At 37.0% G+C, this 19,069-nt stretch overlaps 3 protein-coding genes and 1 long non-coding RNA gene across 5 annotated transcripts; 2 read left to right on the top strand and 2 right to left on the bottom strand.

The window, feature by feature from the left end:
- Positions 1–460: 460 nt before the first annotated feature.
- Positions 461–8,165, top strand: LOC145213536 (uncharacterized). Of its 2 annotated transcripts, none has more exons than XR_013856846.1 (4): positions 461–651; positions 769–929; positions 1,038–5,599; positions 5,976–8,165. It is a non-coding gene; the product is annotated as an uncharacterized LOC145213536 (long non-coding RNA). The 2 variants fall into 2 exon arrangements; XR_013856847.1 differs by having other exon boundaries at positions 822–929.
- Positions 5,133–11,717, bottom strand: LOC145213534 (uncharacterized). The gene is made up of 14 exons (XM_080081846.1): positions 11,519–11,717; positions 10,958–11,059; positions 10,584–10,742; positions 10,211–10,408; positions 9,715–9,834; positions 9,406–9,495; positions 9,039–9,125; positions 8,814–8,900; positions 8,310–8,451; positions 7,742–7,889; positions 6,760–6,889; positions 5,944–6,119; positions 5,452–5,571; positions 5,133–5,255 (listed from the first exon to the last, which is right to left on the bottom strand). The coding sequence occupies exons 1-14, from the start codon at positions 11,577–11,579 to the stop codon at positions 5,208–5,210; spliced, it is 1,668 nt and encodes a 555-aa protein (XP_079937972.1). The 5' UTR covers positions 11,580–11,717; the 3' UTR covers positions 5,133–5,207.
- A 417-nt stretch (positions 11,718–12,134) lies between these two features.
- On the bottom strand, positions 12,135–15,111 carry LOC145212994 (trypsin-like). Its single transcript, XM_080081239.1, has 8 exons — positions 15,021–15,111; positions 14,852–14,878; positions 14,616–14,757; positions 14,379–14,526; positions 13,497–13,626; positions 13,021–13,190; positions 12,513–12,629; positions 12,135–12,179 (listed from the first exon to the last, which is right to left on the bottom strand). The coding sequence occupies exons 1-8, from the start codon at positions 15,109–15,111 to the stop codon at positions 12,135–12,137; spliced, it is 870 nt and encodes a 289-aa protein (XP_079937365.1).
- An 897-nt stretch (positions 15,112–16,008) lies between these two features.
- On the top strand, positions 16,009–19,009 carry LOC145212995 (trypsin-3-like). The gene is made up of 7 exons (XM_080081240.1): positions 16,009–16,027; positions 17,188–17,329; positions 17,425–17,584; positions 17,652–17,745; positions 18,003–18,178; positions 18,567–18,683; positions 18,965–19,009. The coding sequence occupies exons 1-7, from the start codon at positions 16,009–16,011 to the stop codon at positions 19,007–19,009; spliced, it is 753 nt and encodes a 250-aa protein (XP_079937366.1).
- Positions 19,010–19,069: the final 60 nt, after the last annotated feature.

The following is a 19,069-nucleotide window of genomic DNA, read 5'->3' on the forward strand; positions in this document are numbered from 1 at the left end:
ATTAAGGAGGAAAAAGTAGCTTGTTTTGTAACTTAAAGTAAAAATGCAGATTGTTTGCATCTGCAAGAATTTCATGATTATAAAAATATGCTTACAAGCATTTCCTAAACTAAACGTAGGGGAATAAGTGGTTTACCTTTCCCGGTTCATAAGTTTACTTTAAAAACATGATTTTTGATCAGTTTTAACTTATTTCTATGGTAGCCAATGAAGCGCGACCAACTTACATCAAAACGTTTTTGGTACGTTGGAGGCATTTTGCGATGATTGCTTGTCTGTGTGCTGCACGCTTTTCAGTGGAAGTATGTCAGGGAACAGGTGTTATCTTGTGCGAAGCATGATAAAGGGTTGTGGTCTCAGAGTAATCATACTTTTGAACTCTTCTGTTGCTATTATTTATTATTTGAATACAAATAGAATTATGAATATGCCTTCTTAAAAACCTAAAAGTTTGCTATGATTACTTCAGTGAAGCTAGGTCTATGCGTTTTAAAGTTATTTTTAGGTTTCAATTGAAGATTGATATGCCCCCCTTCGCATTCTTTGTTAAGATTCGTTGTTCAACATTAAAATGATGCAGCTGCAAAATCGGGATTTGATTGAGAATTGATTGATGAACTTAATAAAACAAAACGTTAAACTGTCTTCAAGGTGAGTAAAACACATTTTTTTTCAATGTATGTTTACTGCAATCAAATACAGCAGCTAAGTACATGTTGTACTGATAATGTCAATTAAACTGTGATAAAAAGTGTTTATCTATCCAAGCCTTGGATCACCTCATAATACCATACAACAAATATATATACACTATTATAAAGTTTGGAAAAAGTGGATTTGGATTTGGTTGGAACTGTTCAACAGCAAATTGGAATGTCTTTTTTTTGTTGCATCTTCTGCAAATGGGTGAATTGTTTTGCTTTTAGCTGGTAAGTGTTTGCTTATATCACAAGTTTTTGATGTACCATATTATTATAATGCCAATACACAAACGTTCATGTATTTTTTCGGAATTGGATGGCAACATGTCAATGCAGTTGCTATACTTTGTTGGAAGGAAAATGCCAATTTGTGTTGACAGCTTAGTCTGCTGCATTGCGTACAGGAACAGTGTCGGTGATGCTTGCTTCAAATCTTTTATGACAAGTTTTTGACCTAGGGTTTGTTTGTTTGTTTTGTATGTACAACTGTTGTCTTTGTATCACTGAACAAAAACCATCAACTGGTGAGACCACGGATGGTAAGGACTTTTTTTGGTAAATCCACGATATATATTTTTTTTATTTGCCTTGTATGAATATAAATATGAGTTGGTTGTAATGGGTGGTCTTTCACCAAGAATGGGTGCGAGTGCCAAACCCAACCACAAATGCGCATAAAAAGCCGAATTCCTAGAGCACTAAATGTTCGTGGTTGCTCCGGTAGTAGGGTAACAACGTGCATACCCGGGGGCATGTCGGACAGTATATGATTGTCTATGTTTTGACATGATATTGCCTTTTTTATTTAACAAACATAATATTTCCATCCTCTTAAAATGAAAACTTTAGTAAATTTACGGTTCTCGGACGCTTAGTTTTAATTTTGCTTTAAAAAGCCGGAAAGCCAATCCTCTTGCTGTTTGGCTCTCTGGACATCGAAATCGTTGCACCTGTGGTGTATCGTGTATTACAGAACAAATAAGCGCAAATATCATACGAGTTACTGTGATTGCATGAACGTTGTATTTCGTCATCGTCACCTTATCAGTGCTCGACCTCGATTGTCATTTGTCGCTATTTAACACCTTTTACCATCTGTACAGTTACGTCATCGCCACCTTTCTCACTATATACGTTCATGTGTGTTGTAACGATACCAGAGACAAGCTTTCTCTCTATCAGAGAGACGCTAACATCTCTATCACACATAAGAACGTATAACTCTCTTAACGCAATAAACTAATATCAAGGTTAAAACGCCATCTTCCTTGTTGGACTAAGCCCAGACAAGCAGTAGCTCAAATAGCCAGGGACTTAAAGTATGAACATCTACAGCGAAAGATACATCTGTAGTAACAACCACGCACGTTCTGCGTTTTTGTTCGAACAACCGCGACGGCAAATCCCCTGCAGAAATTGGCGAACCCGACGTGATCTTGACGCTCAACTACGAAGCTCAGCTGTCCATTTACAGTTCCTTGGCAATTTCAAACCAACAGTCTTCAAGACGATTTTGCCAGTTGGTTTAATTCAACCATCGGTCAACCGTCCGCAATCAAGATGGTTTACCCGGACATGTCTATCAGCCAACATACTGAGGGCAATACGTACTCGTTGATACCTAACGGAGGAAAAACCGAGAAGCCGCAATACCTCCGTTATCTGAAGCACAAAAGTCGCCATGACAAAGAAGAGCAAGAAAAAAGAAGACGACAAAGCAAAATGGTCCACAGCGTCGATGACGATGTTGCTTGTTAAAAACACTAAAAGTTAAGTTTCATTTTTGATGCATGTTTTATTACTAAGCTACGCCTAACTTTGTGTTATGTTAGAAAACTCTTTAATGACTACGTCAAAACGCCTAACCCTGTGTTATGTCCAAACTTCTAATGACTTCGTCAGTATTGTTATACGACCTTCCCTATAGTGACTACCATAGGTTCGAACTGTACAAAATTGATTTTAGACTTGACATGGCAATGCAATTCTATACGATAAACGAATTTTATTTAGCTAAAACGTGCTAAGGAAAAATGCAGAGGGAATGCTTCATATTAGCGGTAATTCTGGTGTTTAAGCTAAACGCATAGGGCACTGTTTATACAAAGCGCCATAGTCGCGCCATAGTCGCGCCAGCGTTCACTGAGCGCCGAAGCTAGATCATTTTGAGCACATTTCACTACGGGCACGCTCTCGTAGGCAGTAATGCTGTTAGTCGCCAGGCATTACTTTACTTTATACCATCCGACAAAGCGACACATTTCATAAGACTGCAGATTGCACCACACTGCCAGTTAACACATGTTGGAGGCACTGCCCCAGAATTTCACATGTGCATTTTCACTTTGCCCGCACCAAACCGTGTACATTAGCCAACCCTGCCAAGTGCTATGTCTTGTTAAGTTTCTTACACATTCGAATTTCTAACACAAGCCAGATGTCAAAACTAATTTCTTTGTATACACCTCTACCTGCATGCCACCACACGAAAGACACGCTCTCCGGAAAAGCACTTTTCGGCGGGGTGGCCTGTGTGGTGTATCGTGTATTACAGAACAAATATGCGCAAATATCATGCGAGTTACTGTGATTGCATGAACGTTGTATTTCGTCATCGTCACCTTATCAGTGCTCGACCTCGATTGTCATTTGTCGCTATTTAACACCTTTTACCATCTGTACAGTTACGTCATCGTCACCTTTCTCATTATATATGTTCATGTGTGTTGTAACGATACCAGAGACAAGCTTTCTCTCTATCAGAGAGACGCTAACATCTCTATCACACATCAGAACGTATAACTCTCTTAACGCAATAAACTAACTTCAAGGTTAAAACGCCGTCTTCCTTATCGGACTAAGCCCAGACAAGCAGTAGCTCAGATAGCCAGGGACTTAAAGTATAAACATCTACAGCGAAAGATACTTCTGTAGTAATAAGTACGACGTCATCAGGAATAGCCCCTACACACCATTGCTAACGGCATATTCATGCGGTAATCGCTGAGTTACTTGAATGATAAAGACTTGAAGCATACTCTACGTTTGTTTTTGTTTTTTTATCGTCATATTTTCAATGATCTGAAACTATTGTGAGTATAAGGCTAAATTGCAACGGGGATACTTCGGCCGACATGTCCGACCTAATTCGTGGTGACATGTGAAACAAAAATACATAGCCGCCAGGTTTTCTGCTTCTCAAAATCAAAGTATGCTTATGTTACCGAATTATTTCGGCAGGTCTGATAAATCGATCTTATGCACCAAGCCTGCTTAGCCTGCACGCGCGAATTAGTATTAAACGTATCCGGCCCGCAGTGTATAGAAAAGTTTGGTTAGTGCAACTGGACATCCATTTCAGAGTAATGAAGCGTTTACTTTAAACAATAAGTTCGAAATCAGTGCCGACATAATTCCAATGCATTCATTTACAATTGTTTGCAAGTGAAAACTTTGCAGCCAGATTGTGCTGCGCCCCCCTTGCGAACCCTTCACGCCCCCCAGTTTAAGAACCCCTGCCTTAAGGGAAAGCAGCGAGGGTGCCATAACACAAAAACGTAATTAAGGTGCCACAACGAAAAAGAACAAAAACAATAAGTGACGGTGACAAAACCTAACAAGCAAGTAAAATTTCGCTACACTTGTAGAAAAATCGCTTCTAAAGTACGCCTGACACCACAATAAAGTCACTTTCAGTTAACTACAGCTAAAACGTAACCTTACAAACAAAAATTTGAAATTTAGTTATGGCTTAAAAACCAACTATGCCTACTTTAACTATTACTCATCGGCATAACCATACATGATCCCAAACACTATGTTTTTTATTAAGGCATAAAGGTTTAATAAAAATGACATCACAATATTCCACTGTGACGTCACATGCCCCGTCTGGTATATCCTCCTGTCCGAGAATCGGCTGTCTCCCCAATATTAGCAATCACGATTGGAGATTTTAAGGAAGTTTTAAAGTCTGATGTTACGTATTTTTTAGTCCACTGATTCTGACTTCTGTTTGATGCGATAAAGAACCTCTCGTTATTGGTACAGAATTATGGAACAGAATGCTATTAGTTTGTTAGCAAATATACCTTCTGAAAGCGGGGTTAATTTTACACAGGTGATAGGTTTTTAAACTATATAGCATACTGCTGATGTGGTTGTTCAGAATAAGTCGGCTTTGGTTCAAGCTTTAGATTAAATGAAACGCCTTTCATTCGGACCTGACTAACACTACTTTGGCGGCTTGCCCCTTGTCCCGATTTGGACTGACCTACAACTTTGATGGCATTAACAGTTGACTTTGATGACATTATTAGCACGGCAATTCCTGACCCGTTTGGTTCATGAGTTAAAATAATTAAACTATTCCCTTAACTTAACATTGGCTGATAAACGGAAAATTTGCTGTAATTGTTTTTATTGAGTATATTTGCTGCAACTCTGGCTATTTATTTCACATCATGGTCATTTAAAGTTCTGTTGGATTTCCGTGATGTCTTCATGTTACACGGATGGCAGGTTTGCATCAATCCATTCACGTAAATCGCCAATCTGGTTAAAAAAATATAATAATTAGGCTTGTTGCTGGGCCCCACGTCGAAAATGCATTTCGTTTTAATTCGGTTCCATTTTTTTTCGATTTTTTTAGGATTAAAGCTTTAATTGTTCGAGGTCGTACTTGATATTAAAATTGACGTGTTACATAACAACTGACGTGTTAGATTAAAATTTAGTTATTGGTATTTACCTTGGCGTAGACTCCGGGTTTGTCTTCTTGTCCACAATCGTCAGTACCGTAGGAAGTAATGCCGTGAAGATAATACTGATTGTTATCATGTAGACAGACCAATGGACCACCGCTGTCACCCTACCAGAAAACATCAAATATAAAAATGGTAATTGTAGCCTACTATTATACAATAAAAAGGCATTTAACTGAAAAGGCTCATCTTTTGCGTTAAAGATAAATGCAAATAATTCCTAATCAAAGCTGAACATTGATCTGGTCTGTTGTCATAAAAAATATTTTTCTATGTCAGTGCGGTGAATGCCTGTTCAAAGACCATTATTATTAGGCTCAGTTTAGTTGTCTATAGAATTTTTTTTGTAGTATCTAGCTTATATTACTTGAAAACTTGTTGCCAGTAGTCATTGTCATGTACAGATCTTATTTGTGTTAATGTTTTTGTTGCAAGCCTATTACCCTGACAATATGTTAAGCACAATATATTATACAAACCCCGCATGCATCTTCGTCTTCTTTTCCTCCAGCACAAAACTTAGGTTGGTCGGCGCCAACGGCTCGAGACATGTAATCGTCCGAGTTGTCGAAAGTTTGATCTAAGCAAAGGCCTCGAGGAGTTATGAGTTTACCCAGTTGCATCAAGTAGTCTGCATTCATGCCGCCGGGTGAGGCTGCGAAAACATGACGCTAAATTATTTTTTCCAAACAAATATTGTGTTGGGCAGGGTATAGCTACTTACACCATAACTCACGTCACCCGCACAATTAGCTAATTTTCGATAAGTGACGCAGGAGCTAAATTATTTCTTTAGAGACTAAACAGGGGTAGGGTTGGGAAGTAAGTTTTTAAACATCTTGCATTATAAACTAAATTTTTGGGTTAGGTTCATTGAATTTTTATTGATGATACCTAACCTCAACCCTAATAGCTCTAACCACAGCCAACGGGATCAGTGTTTGTACTGCATTTAAAGTAAGGCGGGACACTTTTGTGCAAACAGTTGTGGTGCTGTAACGTTTAAGACCCTTCTGTATTGATTTGATACATGGTGTGGTGTATCTCGTGACAACTAAAGTTGTCTGAATTCCACGATTGGGACCATAAATATAAGGTGCCTAAGTTTACACAGATTTGCGAATGCGAGCTTTAGCATATTTACAGCCCAGTCAATAAAAGTTTTATGAAATGTGCACTAAAAAGCCTTCCGAATTTTTGTTCCATTGTTTCTATTTTGTTTTGTAGGTTGAACTTCAAATGATGTATTAAAACATCAGAATAATCATCCCCCAGCAAAATACAATAATACTTACAGATGGCGCCCCAGCCCAATGCAACGCACAAGCTTCCGGCAAATGGTGATGCATCATCATCAGTGTTGGTACCCGCTGCTACCAAGTTAACTGGCATCACATATTTGTTGATTATGGCCGGTCTTGACAGCTGTACCATAAAAACGTTTTTATTTTACAATAAAGGTTGGTCAGAAAATAGTTTGAAACGTAGTTCGTTTTGGTTACTGCTCCAATTTTATTTTCATCAGAAAAACGTTTAATTTTTGGCAAGTAATGCGTTGAACTCTGTTACTCTTGTATAAAATATATTTTTGGTTCCTTGCGCTTTAAAAGAAGCATTATCTTTCAATTCTTTTTACAACTTGGTTTTGTGCATTTTTTTCCTTACTACACTGTATTTTCACTCACTGCAAATGTAACAATTTTTTGACGTTTTGTCGCATTGAAACCTTATAGTCAATTGATGGTTTGGAATTATAACCATGGGTGTTTTAAAATGACCTATTTTTTCCTGGTCCTATCTACAGGGGTCACCATATTTGAGTTGGCCAAATTCCAGATTATTCTTGATAGCTGTTGTGCCGCTAACCCCCAATACTACTTGCTTAAACGAGAATTACTGAAAGCGTGGAAAGTCAAAGACTCAAATAAAGCTGTACGGATTTACTGTGGTAAATGGATACTTTCTAGTTCTCTTTAACAGGACTCACTTAGCTTTCGTACATTTGACGTTATGCTGAACATTTATTTCGCCTGCATGTGGGCATACGCCGTGGATCGTAAATCGCATACTTTTACGTAAAACATAACCCGCCTTTAGCACTCTTGTTCACCTATATAAGGCATAAACCGCGCAGTTGGTTTTGAAAATTGACCGGATGGTTCTCTATCGTTCAAATCATAGTATAATAGAAATTTCGGCCACAAAAACTTCGGCCGTCTGGTTACCATAATCTAGAAAGCCCTTAAAAAAAACTGTGTTGACAGATGCGAAACCTACCTTCAGTAGGGCGGTGTCGTTGTTAAAATTCAGTGAATTGTAGTTTTCATGGATTATAACTTCGGACACTTCAAATATCTGTTCGTTGCCCGACGTCACTGATCTGACGTGTTCTCCCAATACAACGCCGTAGAGCGTTGCATCTATCCTGAAAAGCAAGTTTTCGGGATCTCATTTATGATTTTTGATTTATTGTTGATCTGCGTTTGTATCCTGTATTTGTTAAAATATGACATGAAGTACATGGTTTTGCAAATCGATGCGTATGCATTTGTTTCTTACGTCCCTTGACTAAGCAACTATGGTGCCATATTTACTAAGTTATGCCTTGTAATTATTTACTTTTTGAATTTTTGTCTGTATTGGTTCTTTTGTAGTTTCGCCAGCATTCGCGGTGCCAGCTGAATATAATTTATTAACCATAGGTTAATTTATTTTTCAAAGGAAAATTTAAACCGGCATGCAGGATTACCTAGCCTACCCATTGCCAAAACAACAATAAAAAGTATCAAGAATATTGTGCGCTAAATATTGCCTTTTTTAAATGTGCAAACCGCTTTAAACTCACGTTGATATGCAGTGAGCAGCCGTTAAAACCCATTGGTCATTGATGAGGGATCCACCACATATAAACCCGGTAACTAAGCCATTTGGTATTTCATATAAGTAAGCCACGAATGGCCAATCTCCTTCGCATGCTACTTGACCTCCTGCAAAAAAGTTAGGTTTATAGGTTATGAAAATGTGGGTTCGGACACAAATTCAAGTTAATTTAAAATTTAACAAATTTAGTTAAAGACTCGGATTGCTTTGATTTAAAAGAAAGCTTGCTGATGAAACGGGTTTTTTTAATCAGTTACTGGTATTCACTTATTGAGTATTTCATCCACATTAAACAAAACTCAAATGATTGTTTTTTAAAAGCATGCAGATTACCATGTTCCTTCGTGTGTGATAACTTTACGTGTCGCTTAGGTAGGCTATGTAGACTCCACTCACAGATTTTAATTTAGAACCTGAGATTTTGTTTGCAACTGACATCTGTTGCATACAACATAGAAGTAATGCTTACCTAAAATTCGTGGTCCAACGGCGCTAACTAGAGGTGCAGCACGCTCAAGACAAACACACGGGTTCAGCAGATTAAAGAAACTTGTTCCTGAACACAAACAGATTATGTTATATTAGATCATTATAATTTATCATTTCCACGTGTAATATACTGTGCAAGACGTGTAAGTTACTTCATCTAACGTAAGTTACTTCATCTTTTACTTGGTCGTTGATTGCCACTCACCGTGGGTTGTTTCACACTGCTCTACACACGTGTCGCACGTGTTGCACTGGCACTTCTCCATGATGCACTTCTCGGGATTCTTTGTGCCTAAAAGTGTTTTTATAAGTTGGATTGCTAATACTATTATTAAATCCCTTTATGATTAGTCTTTTTATTCTCCGAATAATCTCTTTCATGTTTTGTAACGGTGATGTTTTACGAGCCTCAAGCTTTTTTTTCATTTTTGTTGGTTTGTTAAAATTAGGATTAAAATTTACGAACTATATTGAAAAATACCGGATAATTTCGGAAGTTATTCTCCTTTCTTATCAGTGGAAAAAATAATGTTTTTTGTACATATTACCTTGGGTGGTAAACATTTAGTTACCTGCACACAAAACGCGACATAAGGGGCACGGTACACCCAATGGAAACTTTGGTAGGAAGTTCTCGCAGTTCTGCAGACAGGCTGACATTTCTACATTTCGAAAAACAATGTTAGCTCTAAAATTGAACCCAGAATGTGAAATGATACGGAATGAAGAATGACCGTTAAGTGCATTTGATTTTAGCTGAAACTTTTACTTATTTTGTAAGTGGATTGACTATAAACAGTGTCTAATACGCGTTCTTTCTGTTACACAATGTAAAATAGAACATAACACACAACATCCTATATTTTTGCTTCTGCACTGACCGTCACATTGATCCAGGCATACTCCACAAGTTTGCAGGCGAAGTCGGACGTGGCGGTCAAACGTTGGACAAGCCGTTGATGGGTTTTCCCATGTTAAGCTGTAGCATGTTTCGTTAAAACCTGTGCATAAAGAAATCTAAAACCGTAAGGTTGTAATCCGACATTCATTATTAGATTTAGTTGAAAGTGGAAAAGAATGAGAAGGTTGTAATTCGGCAAATAAGTAATTCACAACAAAATAAGTTTTTGTTGAAATATTTAACCGCAGCCGAACATAACCTTTTTTAGGTTGTTGTTGTTGTTATCCCACTTTATGGTTCTTTTTAGGCCTATACCCGATTTAATAATACCATAGTTCGGGTTCAAGTTAAGCCTGTTGAGCTACTGTTGTCATAAAAATATAAGAAGAGAATGAAGGCTGTTGTCACAAATGATTGCGTTTAAGTATAAACAAACAAATGTGCTTCACTTTTAACGTGTATTTATCCAAACTTACGTCCTGGACAAGTTGTACGTAGAGCGGTACCACATGGCCCCAAAGCATCCAATTCTGTGTCGGTGTAGCACTTGTTTGCTCGGTAACAAGAACCGCAATCTTCGGTAACCTCAGTGGGTGAGCATTCTGCAATTGCACCAGCGGAAAGTGTAGGCACTTCTGGGCGGCATTGGCCAACGCCGTTTTCCATAGCGTAATCTGAAATAGAGACACATATTTGTATGTTTCAACTACAGCATTAACGATACTTTAAGGAAAAGAGCATGAACTTTAAGGCGTTTCACAAAACTGCAAGTTAATGTCAACTCTTTGCGCGTAATAATAATATTTAAAAACATTTCAATCCTAATAGTCTGATAATACTTTGACTTACTGATGCAAGGCTCCAAGCAGTACTTGAAGTTCAGTAACTGCGCGGCATGAGTTGCTTGGAACACTGGACAAGACGCTTGGCAAAGTGCGGGATCTTGCCACGTATCCTCAATGCACCCCACGCCATCTGATGCAAGGTTGCGATATGTAAAACTGGACTCTGCGAATTAAGACAAATTTGCAATTGATTAGTATTGTACACATATAATTAACTTTTCCAATGCAGTTGGCACAAGGGCTACTACTGCAATAACAAACAAGCATTTTTAACATTGTTACCGGTGTTTATACATATGGAAAGATAGAAGCGACAATCGTTGACTGCTCTGCAGGTTTCCTTATGTATACTGTATTAAGACAAAACTATTCAATTACCGCAAACTGCTCTGATGCAGTTCCAGCATACATCTCCTGGGTTTCCAGCTGAGCCTGTGTCACAGGGCAGTTCTTTGAAACACCATTCGCATACCGTTCTCTCTGCGAGTAAACAACGTCAGTTTTAATACGTCCTTCCCATGTTTTAAGTATACATAAAACTTTTACTGACTCAGTTAAAGTAATTCAAATTTTAACATAATGGATAAGGTGCGAAACTATAGACTAAAAGCCTTAGCTTTGCAAATCGAAAATAAAGCTTTGTTAACCGAAATATAAAAGTCAATTACATATCGTATTTTGAGATTCATTGAGAAGCAACGTAGGGTTTAGCAATATCCACTAAATTACTCTTAATTGTTATCGCCAGAGTATGAAAACTTTAGAAAAGAAGCTCTTGAACCTTCGTAAACCGAAATAAAATTAGAAAGATGACCGAGGTTCATTGCGATCTATTGAGAGAGAATTTTAGACTCAGTAAATAATAATATCACTAAAACGCGAATAACTAGATTAATGACACTACTTTGTGATAAAATATAGCAGTCTGTAATACAGTACCTTCACCAAGTGTATATCCACAGTAACAGAACAACGCCAAAATCAAGAACATAAACTTCATTACTTCTCGTTGTCATAAAACTCTGTGTACCAGTTATATTTCTCAGGCTAAGATATTATACTGTGTCCGCAGTATAATATTATTAACCTGCACAGCCCTATACACATAGCTCGTACCGATTTATTGTTACCGTCCTTATTGTTTCGTCGTTACCTGATTGCATCGTGGCAATCGGAAGTTTCGTGCCGCTATTTAAATCTGGTTGACTCATTGTTTAACGCAGGATGCATTCCACGTGATTACTAAGCTTTGTTTGCTCTATAACGCTATACAATCGCAGTTTTGTTGCTAAATGATTAGTATAGGTTTAAGGTCTTGGTTAGTCAAGCAGTTTACAGTAAATCCGTTACGTTTTTTTATTATTATTGTAAATTAAGTGTAAAAACTTTTGTATGTTTAGACGTCCTATTTTGTCTCTTCCAAATGACCTTTTCAAAAATTTTATCCATTAGTATAACTACATGTCAAATGAATCATTTTATTTTTGTCAAATTCTTCACAATTAAACATTGGCATGTGATTACTCTTGAAAGTATTCTGGTAGTCCATTAGTGTTTATGGAGACATATTTCTGCTAATCCATCCACGGCACTCGGCAACCTGTGCATCAAATATATATTACATTAACGTTAGAAGCACATATTTACTTGTACATTTATAAAAGCAGATCTGCAACAAATTTTATCCTTTGTATCGTTTTTGTTCTGTTCACGCGTGAAATATCATGCGGGGATTAATGATTTGACGTGGTAGGATATTTACGTTTCAAAAATAATAATTATTCAAATCAAGTGAAAATGCCAACTTTCTATGTTCCAACTTGGCCATTTCAATATGTGACTGCAAAACTAAAAATGTAAAACTTCAGGGACGTAAGTTTCGCACATGAAGGGAGTGGGCGCTTTTTATTTCATTTTTGTGTATGAAACTGACCTTGGTATAGACGCCAGGCAAATTTTGTCCGCAAATAGTTGTTCCGTATGAAAGAATTCCATGAACATAGTATTGGTTGTCCGAATGTCGACAGACCAGTGGACCGCCGCTGTCACCCTGGATAGAAAAAATGACTTTAAATTTGGAACTAATCGTATCTCAGATGCTAAACAATAGCTAACTTGACCGGTTTTTGACATAAGTAAAAATTTAATTTTTTTGCAATTTAAACAAAAGAACACGTTTCCCCAAAACTTTGAATTTCTCCGTGTTTCAGGCCTAACACGAATTTGGTTTGGTAAGCTTAAATATTCAACAACTCATTAAATTACCGTCTTAAAATGGCGGGGCTTCATTGCAACATGATCAATTATAAATCTGTTGCAAAGACTGTGTTTGAATTAGGTTTGATGATGGCGAAAAGCTAAAATTAAATTAGTGTTCGAGTTTGCCAAATAAATTGATAGATGTATTCACTTCTGCTACAGATCTGCTAGCAAACGCTTACTTCGCATGAGTCTTGGCCAGGTAAAGTTCCACCACAGAATTTCTGTTGGCACGCTGGAACAACACGATATTGGAACTTTTCCGCATTTCGCAGCGTCAGTGCGTAGCAGAGGTTTTGTGGAAGTATGAATGATTTAAGCTTCTTCAACGTGTCTGACTGAGTTCCTGCATCTTATAATTTAAACAATAAACATTGACACATTTATTTTTGATGGTATTCTATTAGTCATGCTGTATAATACGTGTATATCAAAATTCTCAGAATTTGAAGTTTATAGAATTTACACAGGCGACCAAGCGTAAAAGGTCCCAAACGCCAAGCTAAGTTTATCAAAAAAATCGTAATACTTGGTTAAAATCTATATCGCTAGAAAAATATCGTTTTTGGAGCAGGCAAACTGTTCCCGGTAGTGATTATAAACAATTTGTAATTGTTAAACTGCATTTAAATACGTGACATTTTGCGTTTAAACGTACTACTTGTTTTTCCCCATCCCAGTGTGAAACAAGCGTCTCTCGGAAAACTCGGTTCAGGATCATTGCAACTCGCCGCTGCAACAAGGTTTGCTGGACTAACGTACTGGTTGATTGTAATGACCCTTGATAGCTGCATAATTAACAGTAAAAATAGTATTAAAAACAGAAAACAAAAACAAAACATGAAGCGTCAGAGTTAGATTTTTGCGACAATCATTTACCACTATCTATTAAATTTTACCAAATTTCCTGTTGTGCGAAAACGTGCATATAAATATAGCGGTTATACAAGTTGTGAGGATTGAATGGTCTCTTACTCCTATTATTGGCAATGTTTGATGCCATAGACCGCGTACCAGTTTACTCGATCAACTTTTAAAAGGATAAGGACTTAAGGTAAGCCAACACCCTTGTGTTTAATTGTGGTTTGTGCCAACTGATTTAAATAGTGATCAGAGAGCAGATAAATTTGTATTTATAGTTAGTGTTTGTGGTATCATAAAATCCAACAAACTGATAACAATAGTTTTAAGTAAGTACAGACAGAATTGTAATAGTTTTAATCTTTAAAACTGTACTTCATTAATATGAAACGTAAAATAATTAAGTTGGTGCACCATGAAAGCTCACGTATCATGGTTGCCGAGGTAGTGCTACTATCACAGGAACTTACACAAGAGGTTTGGGAAGTTCGATACGTGGCGCAACGGAGCTTAGGCGTTTGCAATGGCGATGGTTGCTGACTTAGCAAATTGCTGACTCAGCAATTATTTGCAAACGCATATGCTCCGTTGCGTCACTTATTGGACATCCCCAAACCTCTGGTGTAAGTTCCTGTGTTAGTAGCTCTACCAGTTGCCGACCCCTGGCACAGATGTTTACCTTGAGTAATGCTATGTCGTTTCGGTAGGAAATCCGGTCGAATCTGGCATGTAAAACAATTCTGGAAACATTGAAGACTTGCTCGTTTGCTGACATCACTGATCTCGTGTGTTCTCCTAGGATGATGCCATAGCGACTAGCAATATTTCTTTGAAAATGTACAAACAGAATAATGGCTGATACAATGTATAGAATTTTCGCAACAACAAACATAAAACTTAAATCAATTCGGCCTACGTTTCAATGCAATGGGCAGCTGTAAGCACCCATTGGTTGCTGATAAGAGATCCACCACATAAAAATCCATTGACCTTCCCGCCTCGCAATCCATACAAGTAAGCCATAAAGGGCCAATCTCCTTCAGAGGTAGGTGTTCCACCTAAACGTCAGAAACAAAGCAAATTTTGGATTTTTAAAAAGTGTGAGTTATGTTTCAGAAAAAAGTTCTTACAACTGTTCTAAAACACACTTACCTAATATTCTTGGAGCTGTACTTGCGCCTGCAAATAAAAGAACAAGTTTTCTGATGCGCCATACATTTTTTTGCAAATACTACTAAAATCTGAGTCAATACTTTTCAAAAAAAAAAAACACGATTGTGTCAACTGTTTTAGCAGTAAGTTATCTCATGTGAACACTAACCTGAAGTTGTCTGGGCGCACATTAGAAATATACCCAGGACAGTGAATTGAAATACACTCGTAGCGGTCGTAGTGGATGCTTGCTCTTTCATTTTGAAATTTTTCCTTTGATTTTCAGTCAAATAGTTAAGCGTTCTCCTATACACTGCATAAGAATAATATTTGAGAAGTTACCTTCCTTATTTCCAGTCGTTACAGCAAAAATTATAGATGTGCAAGCGCAAAATCAAGGCACATAAATACACCAACAGCTAGTAATACCGAACCTCTCGTTTGATTCTAGGTCTTAATGATAGTTCCTAATACTGTAAGCTCTTATTTATAATTTGTACAAGTACAATGCTGTATGAACATTTGAACGCAAGTTTAAATGCTACAGTTTGATAATTCAACAAAACACGCCTTTGCGAAAGCTGCTAAGAACAAAAAATAGCTTCTGTAAACAAATAGTATCATTCAACTATTTCGGTTAACATGTAAATTTAAGGTTGGGATGGGCAAATATAATATTTGGATTAATTCGTAAATCGTGATCGGAGTTCACTTCAAAAATAGCAGTTGGCAACAAACGCTAATTAAATACTTGGACTAGATTGTACACGCCTATACTCGTTAAATAGATGCAAACAAACAGATAGTAAACAAAATTGCGTGTTTGAGCTTTATTTTCAACTTTGTGTGGTATTTAAATGTGCCTTTCAATTTTATCTGAAAAGAATAACTAGATTGTGTGTCAATTTGTGAAAGCAACAAATTTTAATTCGACGTAATATCATGGCGTGTATATTCAGGTGTGGTTGGTTAAATGACAAGATATTAAGCAATTCTCAATTAAATTTATAATGAACATTGTGCATGTGCACGTTTGAACAATATAGTCAACTTAGTGTAATTGGAGCAACCTCTCAAGTTAACCTAACGTACAGGACAGCAAAGCAACGAACGTTTCAACTAAAAGCCTAAGGGCAAGTCTTTTTTGTTTTGTGGAAATGATAAAAGAGTATGAAGGTAAACAGCAACGTCAACAACACGATCCGAATGATCAAAACAACGCCTTGCGTAAACGTTACTCAATATTCAGTCCAAGATCACGATTGAGCATTTACTTCACTTGGGGAGGCGAAAAATATTTGCATTGAAAATCCGTGCGAGGCTATTGTCGAACAATAAAAACATATGTTATGAAAGGCTGTTTGTCGTCACATTACTGTCTACTGCCACAATGCTGTGTCATCCAAACATTTCCACTATGGAGTTCGTAAAACTGATTTTTGTACCCTAATTGGCCCACAACAGAGTTTTGTATTTACAGTAGCGCTTTATAAAAACCTCATACACAGCATGAGATAGTCAAGTCGGAATGCACGCATTAGGTACACTTACAAGTTTGGTAAGCATCAGCGAATTTTCTTTCTGGTTTTCCAGTGGCATTGTTTGAATCGTTTTTAAAAGCACCCAAGTCATGCATTGTATTACATTTTATGAAAAGAGATGATTGTTTGCATGATATTTTTGTAAACGGAGAGAAGAAGATTGGAACTCTTTATATTTTCGTTACAATAGTGTTTTTTAGAATATTTTGGTTAATATTTTATTCCTGAATAAGCCTGTGTAACTATCGAAATTTACAAGATGAAAGCACAAACATCCAAACCAAAAATATTGCTCAGAAGTGTTTTAGGTGTATTTTTACTCAGCGCTCATGCGGTTTCAGGTGTGTAATTGTTTCTTTATGTTCTTATAATATATACGTAACTTCGGTGAGTATTGGAATTATTAAAATGCTGAATTTTAAAACAGACCGTGTGGCGTCTTTTAGAAATTTAGAAAATAAAAATAATTTTATGTTTCAGGGGGAAGCTCGAACATTCCAAGCGCAAGGATCCTGGGTTTGTACAAAAATCTCATAAAATCATAACGCAGTTTAATTCTATGTGATTTTGTTTTTAAGCCGCAATTCATTTATGTTTGTGGCATGTTGGTATTTTCCGTCTGCATGTATTGTCAAAAGTGCTATAATACTTAGATAAAACTAATTTTGATGTGAGTTTTGCTCGTTACATCTTGTTGTTTCTCACTTACTTCTTAACAAGTAAACTGAAGATGGTTAGTTAAAAATATCTGCATTTGATGCAAATGTACAGCAAACGTAAGTTTTTTGTGTGCAGGTGGGTCAACAACTTCCGAAGGAGACTGGCCATTTATGGCTTATTTGTTTCAGAGGGGAAATGGTCAGTTGAATGGCTTCATATGTGGTGGATCTCTTATCAGCAATCAATGGGTGCTTACAGCTGCTCACTGCATTCAGTCGTAAGTCCATATTTCTACAGTATACGCATAAATAACTAAAAATGTCAATATATAAAAATTTGACTTAAAAATCCACTTTGCATTTATTTGTTTAGAATTACTCCTCGTCTTTATGGTGTTGTGTTGGGAGAACACACGAGATCAGTGATGTCGGCAAACGAGCAAGTCTTTAATGTTTCGAAAATTGTTAGGCATCCAAATTTCAATGTAGGATCCGACTTCGGAAAGTACCTAAACGACATTGCCCTAATAAAGGTAGTGGAATTTCGTGATTACTTCAACTGGCAAAGTCATTTTGTAAAAGGTTTTGTTCATATTGTAGCTGTCAAGACCAGCTGCAATCAGTCAGTACGTGAATGTTGCAAACTTGGCCGAACCCGCAAATTGTACTGATTCACAACCGTCGTTTCCTTCTGGTTCGTGTTATACACTTGGGTGGGGAAGAACTACTAGTAATTAAAGAAAATCCTTTGTTTCAATGTTCAGAAACCGTATACCAAAGGTAGTGGCATACTTTTCATGCAATTCCTAACTCGACGAGCTTTTATAACGAGTTTCAAGAACAAATTGGTCACAGGAAGCGAAAGGAAACAACTAATGCATTGATCAGAAAGATTTATTGTTGACTAAAGTCCATTGTATAATACTTACAAATCCATTTTCTTTTATCCAGATGCAGGTAACTATTCCGACACTCTCAAGCAGTTATCATCACTCTACTACCCCCAGTCGTTCTGCAATTTATTTACTGTAACATACTCGTCACAGTACGGAGGCCGTTCTGTGCAAAATTGTGAAAAACGCATTTGCGCTGGGTTGCCTGGACGACATGGGCAAGATTCGTGTGAGGTAATTTTGTGGGTTTGCATTATCCTTGTCAAGGTTGCGTTTTGCAAGATTGACAACACAGCTGAATTAATTTTATGTAATGGTAACTTAATATTAAAGTTTAAAAGTAGGATGAAACAGAATCACTCAGTGGTGTCAAGATTACATCCAAAAATGAAAGCTATTTAAGAAGTTTTACCACATCATCAATTAACTGCATCAGGTTTATCAGCGTTATAAGCATAAATTAAGTTGCTGCTTACGAAATGTGATAAATCCAATAATCGATACTATTTGTAGTTGAAACAATGAACTTGAATCAAGCAAACTCCAGGTCAACTGATTTAAAAAAATATGTTCATTATAACATGGCAGATTTCGATTCTGAATTTTGCGAGTATTTTTTCAGGGTGATAGCGGCGGTCCATTGGTCTGTCGACATTCAGACAACCAATACTATGTACACGGCATTTTGTCATACGGCACAACAATTTGCGGGCAGGGTTTGCCGGCTGTGTTTACCAATGTAAGTTATATTACATGACAGTACACTATTTTTATTTGTAAAAAAAATCGACCAAACTTATGCATGTATTTCAGTTTCCGCAGATATTTTAAAGGTGTTTCTTTGATTAAACCAGAAACAAACAAGCCAATATATTTGCATAAAGCATGACGTTTCGACATCAACTTGTGTCATTCTCAAATGAATAAATCTAAAATCAAGCAGTGCGTAAAACCAGTAAAAACAGTAAAAAAGGCAATGATTACATAAATTCTTTATTCTAAAATGAAAATTTTTTGCAGGTTGCCGAAATGCGTACATGGATCACTACAAACATGACTCCATAAATTATGGAGATCCACGCAAGCATTAGTAGATATCATTTGTTTGACATTCTACCACAAAAA

This window comes from Phallusia mammillata, chromosome 2, assembly GCF_965637545.1.
Source record: "Phallusia mammillata chromosome 2, kaPhaMamm4.hap1.1, whole genome shotgun sequence".
NCBI classification, from domain to species: domain Eukaryota; kingdom Metazoa; phylum Chordata; class Ascidiacea; order Phlebobranchia; family Ascidiidae; genus Phallusia; species Phallusia mammillata.